The 12,372-nt window shown below is 37.1% G+C and overlaps 1 protein-coding gene across 3 annotated transcripts in view; it reads right to left on the reverse strand.

Annotated features, from left to right (window-relative positions):
• The window catches only part of sytl5 (synaptotagmin-like 5), a 28,462-nt gene that overhangs the window by 2,488 nt on the left and 13,602 nt on the right, over positions 1-12,372 (reverse strand). For all 3 annotated transcript variants that reach the window (XM_058788176.1, XM_058788177.1, XM_058788178.1), the window contains exons 8-15: positions 12,176-12,276; positions 11,882-11,959; positions 8,172-8,350; positions 5,857-5,959; positions 5,584-5,745; positions 5,372-5,480; positions 1,181-1,313; positions 867-1,075 (exon numbers count right to left, since the gene is read on the reverse strand). In XM_058788176.1, coding sequence (XP_058644159.1) covers positions 867-1,075; positions 1,181-1,313; positions 5,372-5,480; positions 5,584-5,745; positions 5,857-5,959; positions 8,172-8,350; positions 11,882-11,959; positions 12,176-12,276 — 1,074 coding nt within the window. The remainder of the gene's footprint in view (positions 1-866; positions 1,076-1,180; positions 1,314-5,371; positions 5,481-5,583; positions 5,746-5,856; positions 5,960-8,171; positions 8,351-11,881; positions 11,960-12,175; positions 12,277-12,372) is intronic.

Raw genomic sequence — 12,372 nt, forward strand, 5'->3', positions numbered from 1 at the left:
AAATGTGTTGCACAAAGTAGCGCTTCATGCATCATTGATGACTGATTAAGGAGACGTTTGGAAATTGTATTCAAGAACATTTGGGACTGAATTATTATCTTAATTTGAGTCAGAGTTTTCACAGTAAAAACATTATATACAAATCTGTCCTACTAATGTGGGAAATATAATTTGAAATATATTATTATCAGAATCCAGCAGGGATAGGAAGCTATGGTAAAGAAGCAGATGATCTAATGAAAAAAAAAAAACAAGCTTGACAGTTATTCCTGAGAGAACCTGAGAATTTTGTGTAACTGAATTTAAACACTCTCCCTCCATAAATTTTGCATCTGAAAAATGCATATGTAATAAGGTCAGTTGCAAAAATAACTGTATCCATGCCTTTTCATCTCTAATGTTTCACTGTGTGTCTTTAGAAAATCCTGACATTAGTTTTTAAAGCTAAAAGAGGGTTTGTGTTGGGGAAAGCTGAAATTAAATCTAGCCCCAAAACTATTAAAATGTTTTCGGTAACTGAAATAAACCTGAGGTAAAACAAAACCTAAATATCAGAAGAAAAACCTAGAAATAAATGAGCTGAAGATGAATTAAAAATGACTAAAAGTAAAATTAAAATAAATTAAAGTAATATAGAAATATAAAAAAGCAATAAAAACGGATCAAATAAATTTACTAAAATTAAAATGAAAACTGAAAAGGCTTTCATCTATAATATTGCAGTTTAATATTGATTTCTGTTGGTTCATATAGACATTTTTGTTTGCAGAAAATGCAAAGCTTGAAATACATTCTCTGGATTTCTAAATGACCTTATCCAAAGTTAAAGCATAAACTGAAAAAGGCTGAGCTAAAGAAAGACTCACCTGTCCCTGCCCCAAGCCGCACACCACCCAGGAAGACGTTACTGGCGAAGGGCTCTCTGTCCCACACAGTCAGCTCCAGACACACGCTGTCCAGATCGCTGTGCTGCAGGCCGCAGTATGTGAAGGTGTGATTCCAGCGTGGATTTACGGTGCGCTTCACCACAGCGGTCTTGTGCTTTGTGCTTTTCTTGTCATCAGGCAGCAGGTATCTGGTACGCAAGAAGAAAAGGATTGTAAATGTGAGTTTGAGAAGTATAAGAAGAAGGAGTGGGAGTTTACAAAGTGTACTGTATATGGAGAAAAAATGAACTCACCCTTTAACAAACGGGTCAGAGGACCCTCCTTTGACGGCTGTCAGGTTTTTTGCCTCCTTAACCAGCAGCTCCACCATTCCTCCTTTAGGAAGAGTGATGGTCTTCTTCTTTCCTTTTAGAAATCCCTTTTTCACTAAGAAACAAAAGTGAGCTTGAGTAAATGCTAGTAATATATACAGAGAGCTTCTAGGAGCTCAAATAGAAAATTCTAAATAAAAATTGCTTTGAAAATTTCAAAGTAATCTCAAGTTGTTGTTGTGAAAATGATTAGATAGATATAGATTTTATTAGATATCCTACCATGGATAGATGAAATGTTTCTAAATTTACATTTTCAGAAATTGTTTTTGTATATTATATAAGTTTACTGTATAAATATCCTACTTTTTATTGTATTTAACATGTTTAAAACAAAGTGATAAGTAGCAAAAACTAAAATAAAGAAAAAAAAGAAAATTAATATATTACTATTAATAATCATAATAAATTATTCTTCCATGTAATAGTTTACGAACCTAACTGTAAGCTGTTTATGACTGATAGGCAACATCATAATTATAAACCACTCCATAAATAAATGAGTGCCATATTAATATTCAGTAATGCGCTGTCATAAAAGTCAAGTGTTTTAATAACAATGAAAAGGTGAAGAAATACATACAGTAGTTCTGGCATGAAACTCTAGATGGCGCAGTCCGATAGTTCTAACTCAATCTGAACTAATGACGACATCATCATCACATGGCACAGCTGATTGGTTTTCTCCTGTATCAGTAGCCAATGAGCTCACAGCTCAATATTCAAATACCTGGCTTTTGTTTGCTGTAGCAGTTTGGCAGCACACTTCAGAACAGCTGAATCAACATCTAAGATAAGCGAATGCCCTTTTAATCCATATCGCTGTGTATATTTGCGTGGTCTGCCTAATCGAATATAAAAACGAGCAACCATAATTAAGTTCAAACTAAGTGTCATGTTAGCAGTTTGCATCACATGCAGCAGCGAAATATTAAGCTTATTAGCAGCAGCATTTGGCATCAATGTTTATACAGCTGGAGCAAAGCCAGTTTAGAGCATGTAATCGCTCTGAGGACACGCCTAGTAACGGACATGAAAACAGGTTAAACGAAATAAGCATTCTTGTGTATGCATTTCAACTGGGGTTCAGCATATACATTGGCGTGTGCTCTCGCTGTGCTGTGTAGTTCAGAAAACAGAGAAAGAACGTTTATATTCTGCTTTTATTTCAGTTCATTCAAGGAGTTTTGTGCACTGTAACCCTGATCATTTTTATCTACACTAGAGAGTAAAAGGCATGCATCAGCTAACTTTGTCTCATCATTGCATGAACATGAATTAACGAGCTGTTACGCTTCCGCTGGGACTGATGAAGTGTAGAAAGTAATAGCAGATATCAAATGACTAAATCATGATATTTGCTCAGGTGGATGTTGGGGTCTTATCTATCGGATTGCAACATATCCATTTTGATAAATTAACATTACACAGTGCACATCTAATTAGAGTTAAGCCAGTCGGCATGGTAGCCCAGGCACACACAGTCGTAGGCCACTATTATTAAGCCGGTCGGCATGGTGGCCAAAGCACACATAGTAGTAGGCCACTATTGTTAAGTTGGTCGGCGTGGTAGCCCAGGCTCACATAGCCATAGGCCACTAGCCTTAAGCCGGTCGGTGTGGTAGCCCAGGCACACATAGATAGTAATACATGCGGTGCACATGGCTCTTCGGAGCAGCAGCAGTACATACGTCTTGGCGATAGATCTGCTTTGAGGGGGGTGTCTTGTCTTTGCTTGTCTGTTCATCTTTATGTGTGTGGATACATGCATGTCCACTGATGCAGCAGTTTATCCTTATATTCAGCGGCATTCATATATTGGCTTGTATTGTATTGTGTTCCATGTCTCCTGCTTTGTGGGGGGTTATTCATATGTTATATGCGCAGCAGCAGTATTTCCTACATGCTCACAGCAGCATGTTGTGGACGTATTGGCAGTAGCGAGTCTTGGTATTTGCTCTGCTGCAGTAGCAGCAGCATTGCAGATCTATTCCGCCAAGATCAAATATATTAACACTGTCTTGTACATTACAATGCCAGTACCTCCGAGAGTTGTTATGACAGAAATACAGAGTTCTGGCATGAAACTCTAGATAGCGCAGTCCAATAAGTCTAATTCAATCTGACCTAATGACATCATCATCACATGGCACAGCTGATTGGTTTTCTCCTGTATCAGTAGCCAATGAGCTCACTGCTCAATATTCAAATACCTGGCTTTTGTTTGCTGTAGCAGTTTGGCAGCACACTTCAGAAACCCTCCACCTTCCCCAGCTCCACCTGTATAGATCCGCTACGAGGTGATTCATGTATGCTATAATGGGGTTATTCATATGTTATATGTGCAGCAGCAGTATTTCCTACATGCTCACAGCAGCATGTTGTGGATGTATTGGCAGTAGCAAGTCTCAGTACTTGCTCCGCCGCAGCAGCAGCAGCGTAGCAGATCTATTCCGTCAAGACCAAATACTAGGGATGTAACGGTATGAAAATTTCTTATCATGATTATAGTGACCAAAAATGATCACGATTATCAGTATTATCACAGTATTATTAAAATGTGCTGGAGATGTTCAAAAAGCACAGACACATAAATCCCTTCTCCAAGTTTTCTATTTAAAAATCAACAAACAACAAATAAAATGACTTTGTTTGCATAAGCTGAATGTAAATATAAGTCTCTGTAAATCCACTCTAAGACAACTGGTGGAGCTTTATATGGAAAAGCTGAATACAGCTGTTTCCCGTAAATTCCGTGGACAAAGCAGTGTTGCGATTAAGAACGCTTCCTTTAGGTATTACAAGGAGCGAAGATGAAAACAAAATGCCATCGAATCGTTTCTGAAGACAGTAAGAACCTTCAGAGGTGCATTCATATAATTAATTAATTCATATATTCATTTGTATAATTCCCTAAGCACTCTTTTAAAACCTCCCAGCTTTTCCGCCGTGTTTTCACTCAAAACGAAACTAAGTTACTCTGCTGCTGTGCGCACGTAAGACTGTTACTGAAAACTGTGCTTTATGCTAGACAGTAGGCCATTTATTTATCGTGAGATGTTCAAATCGCGGTAATCGATGATACGGTTTTAATGACAATTAAAACATGAAATGGTAATACTTACCGTGGTGAATTTTATCATGATTTATCATCAAACCGGTAATCGTTACATCCCTACCAAATACATTAAAGGGATCCCTGGGTATTAAGACATGTATAGCGTAATATAACGTAAATTATGTCTCTTATTTAAATATGTAGTAGAAAACCCATGAAAATGTTATTTAAAAGAATTTTGAACAATGGGGGGGGCGCCATTATTTTATGTGCACAGTACATTCTGCGTCGATCACGTCAAATGGTTGCACTCAAGCTACTGGTGCTTTTTACCGCAACACAACTCAGAAAAGAAAATACTGATAAGATACCACATTGTGTGGCTTTTGGTTGTAATTTTCAGTCGAAGGGCAACAAGAGAAGCAATGTAAGACTTCACTGCTTTCCTAGTGATAAGAAGAGGAGAAATGAATGGGAAGATGCCTGTGGACGAATAAAACTTCCTAAAGACCCGGTTCTTTTTTTCTCTCCACTTTAGTCCTGATGCCTTTGAGTCTTTTAGTAGACCACAATTACTGAAAGAGCTTACAAACGGCAGACGAGACAAGAAACGCTAGATGCCATCTGTAAGGATGTAAACATGCCGACGCTAGAGGAGTTTCTCAGCGCGAATTTCCCTCAATATCATCATCATCATCATCTTCTTGTTTTACAGCGGATTGCAAATTTAAGTGCATTACCGCCACCTATCTCTCAAATGGACCATTGATACTCCATCTACAATCTCCTGATTAACCTCCCAACCCACATTCAAACATCCTCGAATCTTGCACCCGCTTAAAGAGTCTTCATAGAGCTATTTTTTTTTAAAATAACATGCATCTTTAATGGGTTTTCTACTACATATTTCAGTAAGAGACATAATTTACATTATATTAAACCATACAAGTCTTAATACCCAGGGATCCCTTTAACATCGTCACGTACATTACCATGCCAATCCCTCCGAGAGTTGTCGTGACAGAAATAATATAATTTCACATTTTATATCATACCTTGCACTTGGTCCAGAGGCAGGGAGATATTTCTCTCTGCAGGAATGTACTTCAAAACCACTGTCAGTTCTCCTTTGTAGTGCATCACTGAGTCCACATAAGAGTCATTCTGACACAAAACACACACATTTCAGTATCACACTTATCCATGTTAACACACTTCTCTTTATCTCTCGCTGTTTCCGTTTGTGTGTGTGTGCAGCTCAGCTCACCCTGGGCTGTAGAGCGAACCACTCCTCTATCTGCGTGTCAAACTCCCAGGAGTCAAAGGTCAGCTCCATCTCCCCCAGGAAGTTGTTGTGTCCAAAACGATCATGATGCCACACAGAAACCTGCAGTGTGCGTGTCTCCAGCTGAGAGTGACTGACCACGTACTATCCAGAGGGACAGAGACAGATGAGAGCCTTTAAATCAATATCTCATTTGCAATATCTCATCGATCTCAATACAAAACCTTTGTAAGGCAGGCATGAACGTCCTCTTACCCTCAGGTTTTCATTGAACACTGGATTAGTGGTGTTGCTTTTGATGCTGGTTTTCCTCTTGCTTTGACGGGACTTGTCTGGCAGGAGATATGTTTTAACATAGCTGCAAACACACACAATACCAAAATGTTTGCTTTTGTACAATATCAACCTCTGACACCTTTGTATCGATATTTTAAATTGATACAACAAATAAATAACTTTATACAAGTTATGTCATGAATCTAGAGCAGTCAAGGACTACAATAATTAAATGTCAGTAATTAGTGATTAATCAGTTATTGAGTTAAAGCATTTTGTTCCTTTTTAATGAAAGAAAACAAGTGTTTTTGTTTGTTTGTTTGTTTTGTTTTTATTTAGATGAGAATATGAATGGATCCTGAACTGAGGTGCATTTCTGTACCATTTAAAACAACTTAAAAAAAACAAAAGTACAAAAGTAGAAGGCGGCTTCCGGAGGACACTGATCAAATGAAAATTAAAGGAGTAGTTTACCCAAAAATTCAAAATAAAATAAAGTCAGTAGTTAATTTTTATTATAATTATTGGTAATATAATGTTTTTCATTAATTGAAATAAAATATAAAAAAACGAATAAATTAGAAATGCTACCTTGGTCATTAACTGAAATAAAATACCTTTAAAAGGTGCCATACAATGCATTGATATTCTCTGATATCTACATAGAAGGTATGTGGCTTAGGTAAGGGCAAAAATTGGCATAATTGGAAGGGTCAGGAATAATGTTGAGCTCTGCTCTGATGGGCTGTTTTCACAGCACGGCTCATTTCAGTAGCTCACACAGCAGGAAGGAAACACAGGGAGGAAAATATATTTTTCAATACTTTCTCTCGCAGTTATATCGTTGGGTAATTATACTGTATATAAAATGCGGGCATCAGGGAGCCACTATTAATATGCTGGGCACTGAAACTGCTTTCAAATGCACGATCGATTTTTACTTTCACTTTCGAGATTCGCGATTGCACGAACTCTGTTTATACTATGGAGCGGCAGTATTTACCACACATTTTACAAGAACAGATGCTTGTCAGTGGTGCTCAGGATCTGTAAATCATTCACCATCATCCTCAGTCATCTCTCCTTACACTGTTTATGTGGTAAGTGAAATCTTATGTACTGTAATGTAACAGTCTACCACTAGCAAGAAGCTAACCATGTCCCTTTAGTGGCTTGCGTTATTTTATTAGAAGGCGTTATTTGCTTTCCGTGCCTTTCTGAATATGGACACCAACCCATCCCTGCACTTCACATCCCCTGCACAGCCTGGAACATAACATTTATTTCCATGATTTGCCATTTTCGCTGTTGTCCTTGCTTGTTTCTTCACAATACCTGCAGAACTTCTGATGGTTCAGCTGGCGGCTGGCCTAGAACATGGATGCAAATGTTAAGGGGCGTAACTATTAGTGATCCCAACTGTAACGTCACAGTCGGTGTTATGTTCTAATTCGTCTATTTTTCAGTGGTCTTTTTTATTCACAAGATTTACATAAGGAGGAGGAAACAATGGTGTTTGAGGCTCACAGTATGTCATTTCCATGTATAGAACTCTTATTATTCAACTACGCCAAGGTAAAAACAGTTTTCCATTCTATGGCACCTTTAAGTTGATATACTAAAATTACTATAAAATAAAACCAAAATAGAAAAGAAAAAGAAAACTAAATAGAATTACAAAAAAACTATTTAAAAGTGACAACTTTTAGCACATAACTAAGCTACTACAACTTAAAATAAAAATGAAAACTAAAATTATGAAAATAAAATCAATTGGCTTTTTGAGGAACAGACTGAAATTGAAATTATTAAATTACCAATAATTATCCTGAAAATCAACTATTAAAATTTGTATTTATTTATTTTCTTCATGAATTGAAATAATATAATTATTTGATGAAAAATTAAACTTAAAACTAACTGAAATAAAATACCTTTAGGTTGATGTACTAAAATTAAAAAAGAAAAATATAATAAAAGTTAAATAAAATTATTTTAAAACTAAATTACTAAAATTTAAAAATAAAAAACAAATTATGAAAATAAAAGTTAATTCATTATTATTATTAATAATACTACTATAATAGTATAAAAATAATATTAAGATAACACTGCTTGTGGTAAATAATGACAGAATTTACATTTTTGGGTGAACTATACCTTTAAATAAATTAATAAAATAATTAATTGTAATAAATCTAATGTTAATATACTGACATCCCAAATACATGCAATGCAGAGATGCTCTGCCAGGGCTCAAAGTGAAGTCTATAGCAGTGTGTGTGTGGCCTTACGCATCCGTGCGCTGTCTCCTCTCATCCCCGGTTGCTAGGCAGCGGCACTCGCGGACGAGCACGTTGAGTGCCCCTGTTTTATAGCTGTAAGAGATGTTGAGCAGGATCTCCCCGGAAACCCGCACGTTGCCATAGTCCCCCGTCTCACTGTACACGCTCATCATACTGTTGATGCTGGTCTGGAGAGCACACATAAGCAGAGTCTTTGGGGGGTGCATCTTTCACAAGCTTGTGTTTGAGTGTATGCATGACTCTTCAGTGGTACAGAAAGGCAAGAGAGAGAGAAACTGAAGCCAACAGAGCAACAAACAACAGACACACATCTGCACTCAAACACACACCGAACACTCACAGTGTCAGCATCTGAGTCAGGTACATTAAGGAAACCCCACTTTCTCTCCGAGGCAGGTGTGGAAGACTAGAATAAGACATGAGAGAGAAAGAGAGAAAGAGAGAAGAGAAGATTGATAGCAGGAAAAAAAACAGAGCAGAAAAGTAGAATAAGAAAAACAGAGATAATATGACAGGAGACAGATTGCTGAAGTCAGGAAGGAGCTTTTTTACACTTGATTATTTGTAGATGTCACAGTCCAAAAATGAACACTGTGTCGTATTTACTCATTTACCCTTATGTAATTTCAAACCCATCTGACCTTTTTTCTTCCATAAAGGGAATGTTTCAGCAGAACATTCACAGGGCTGTGTGATGCACTGAAATTTCGACAACTGAAAATATTTAAACGGTAAAAATGATTTCGAACTGGTGTTTAATTAGCACTTCTCTGAAGATAAATGTGTTTTAAAATTTGTTTGGCTGAAATGAGGCCACTCACTGTTAAAGAAATTTGCTATGGTTTAATTTACTTCATATAGAGTTCAGTAACTCAAATTTTATTACCCAAACATTATCTTCGGTTTTAATTTTTCAGCTAAATAAAGGCTTTAATTTCTGTTTTAGTATTACGTTAAAAAAATGAGAACTGGAGCTGAATGCCTCCAAAAGTGACAAAAAGCATCATAAGCAGTCCATAGGTCTTTTGAAGCCATACAATAGATGCAAGTTCTGGCACAATACATCTTGACAAGGCACATTTGAATTTACATGAAGGATTCTAATATTTGAGAGCTATGGCACAGAGCAAGATTTTCAACAAGTAATAACCCTAGTGAAAAAGTAATATATTTAAAATACATTTATTTCATAGTAAGTATAGTTCAAATCTATTAACATATTTCCTGACATATCGCTCCAGACTTACTGATTTAAAAATTACAATTATACTTTAATGCACATTTCTTAATATTAAGCCTAAAATTTGTTTTAATGTCACTACTGATGAGGATTGTATGACATCTGAATAATATCGGTCTTTAAATGCAAGATATTTAAAAGCTGCAGTCCGTAAGTTTTGTCTCTTTGTCGCCATCTCTATTTGAAAACCTGGAATTGCAGCTCTGTGCGAAATTATCTTCCGTGCGTGGGGTTGTGCTCCGGCACGGCTCCAGCGCGGATGAATCTAATGTTTTGAAGAGTATATGGGTTAGTCTGTTAGTCACCGCACCGGTGTGGATATTTACTGTATTTAGGAATCACAGATTCTAGCCTATGTCTTGGAATATATGACCCAAATAAGAATTTTCACCGTATATTGCCATCTGAACAAGTAAGTAACAAGTCTGCCACGTTTGTTCTGACCAACTGAGGAGAAAAGCATTACAATAAATCGCGCTATCAATGTTGATTAAATCTAACGATCGGTTACAATCCAGCATCAAAGTGATACATCAAGTATTCTAGCTGCTGTGAGAGAAAAGGCTATAAACGTTTTGTCACCTACAGGATCCTCAGTCACATGCGATGCGATCTAGTAGCCGGGACATAGGGCTGGGAGATATATCGCATGCGATAGTGAATACGATATTGCGTAGCTTGTCAGTGAACTACGGCTCTGTGTATTAAATGGCGCTCCATTTGAAAGCAGGTGATGGAGATTTACCGCTAATCACGGAACTGGCTTTACTGACGAGATGCGCATGATCATCGCATTCGATATATCGCCCAGCCCTACTGGGACAACTTCTATGTTTACAGATGTGACGTAATGACGCAGTGCCATGCTCGAATTTCCCGTGAAAACCTACCCGTACCACTCAAATTAGAAAACATTATTATAAGCTAATCGCTGTGAATCGGGCTAAAGTAAGGCGATAGTTTTGAACACTGGCTGGTTATGTACTTGCTCAAATATTGATTTTGGATCATTTTTAACCCCAAAAAAGTTACGGACTGCAGCTTTAAAGTGTACCAGAAGTATACTTGTAATAGTTCTTTTTAGCACAATCAAATATACTTCAGTATATCTTTAGTTGAACTTAAGCACTACTTCTGCGCAATTAAAGTGCATTAAGCACAGAATTAGTTGTTCAGATAACTAGTTTACAGTTTAGTAAACTAAAAGTACAATTGCAGGGTATTTTTTATTAAGTACATAAATATGTAAATGCACTTGTAGTATACTTAGCATGAAATAAATGCATTTTAAATACATTTTAGTATGTTCATTTTTCACTAGGGAAATATTGCATAATATCTTTTTGTTCATTGAAATATATTATATTTGGAATATATCACAAGAGTTATCTGGATCATACACTCTCAGAAATAAAGGTACAAAAGCTGTCACTGGGGCGGTACCTTTTCAAAAGGTACATGTTTGTACCTAAAGGGTCCATTTTGGTACCTTAAAGGTACATATTAGTACTTAAAGTGTACATATTTGAACCTAATCGATACAAAAGTGTACCTTTTGAAAAGGTACCGCCCCAGTGACAGCTTTTGTACCTTTATTTCTGAGAGTGTATCACATTTAAGGTGCTTTTTGTCATTATGTGGAGCTTGACCACCCCATTCGCCATTCACTTTCACTGTATGTCAAAGAGCAGCATTAACATTCTTCAAAACGTCATCTTTTGTGTTCAACAAAAGAACATAATGTAGGTTTCTAATGACATGAGGGTGAGTAAATAATGACAGAACCTTTATTCTGTGAAAATACAACTGTGTAGTTGCTAGTTTTTTTGCTTTTTTTCCTTGTTCCTTCTTCATTCCGCACCCTTCACATCTGACTCATCTAGCTATTAGAGACTGTGCGTGAGCTACGAGTTATGTCAGCTGTTTTGAAAGAGGCCACTTGTCTTCTTGTTTGCCTGAATTATCTCTCTTTGTTGTATCTTAATGCACCACCTGCATCTGTATGTGCGGCCAAGAATGAGAAATATGACAATGATGCACTTTCAGTAGTTATTGCGTGTTTCATCTATGCTAAATTGTGTGTATATGAGATTGGGCGATAAAAAATTAATGTGTGGGTCTGCCAGGTGAGTCAACAAATTAAGCGATCTCATGTAACTGGATATTTTGCCAGAAGGAGGAAATGCTAATATCCATAAGGCATGAAGCTGGAACAAGTTTTATGGTGTACATTAATATCAGAAAAACTAGGTAAGGAGTTGGATTTCTGGTTCCCCTGGCACACAAATAAAAGTCTGAACAGAGTACACACAAGCAAAACACAGAAAGAGGAACAAGTAGGCTACATATTTTGTTTCAGTCAGACATCTGCACAAAGCCAGCAAACACAAATTGCAGCAAAGCACCTGTGATTATGGTGTTTTTGTGTGTGTGTGTGTTTCTGTGCAAATCATTATACCATTGATTGCGCGCTGCAGATGCTCCGGTTGGTTTTATAGTGTGCTGATAACACCGCATCAATGTCCTCATCTGAGTCCTAAAGCACAAACACTGCCTTCAGCGCATATTACATTGAAAACAGCACTGGTTTCCTTTACACCATCACTTCACTCTGTGATATGATATCAGAAAAATCACATTACAGAAGGCTGTCTCTTATCAATTTAACTCCCTGTCTGGAAATCATATCCTGCACACAGGAAAAAGTGATTGCAAGTGAGAAGTGGTTTAAGAGACTGTGTCTGAAATCTACCACATCGTTCAGGCCTGGAACTGAGTGGCATCGACTAATCAGAGGATCTTCACTGAACCCTTCACAGGGATTACTGAGGTCCACCTCAGAGCGACTGCGATCTGTGAAGAGAGCCAGAAATTTGGTTAATAACAGCATCTTTCTATCTTATATTTTATAATATTTCTAAAGACACACGGTGAAGTCCAAAATTCTGA

This window comes from Onychostoma macrolepis, chromosome 09 (genome assembly GCF_012432095.1).
Source record: "Onychostoma macrolepis isolate SWU-2019 chromosome 09, ASM1243209v1, whole genome shotgun sequence".
Lineage (NCBI taxonomy): Eukaryota > Metazoa > Chordata > Actinopteri > Cypriniformes > Cyprinidae > Onychostoma > Onychostoma macrolepis.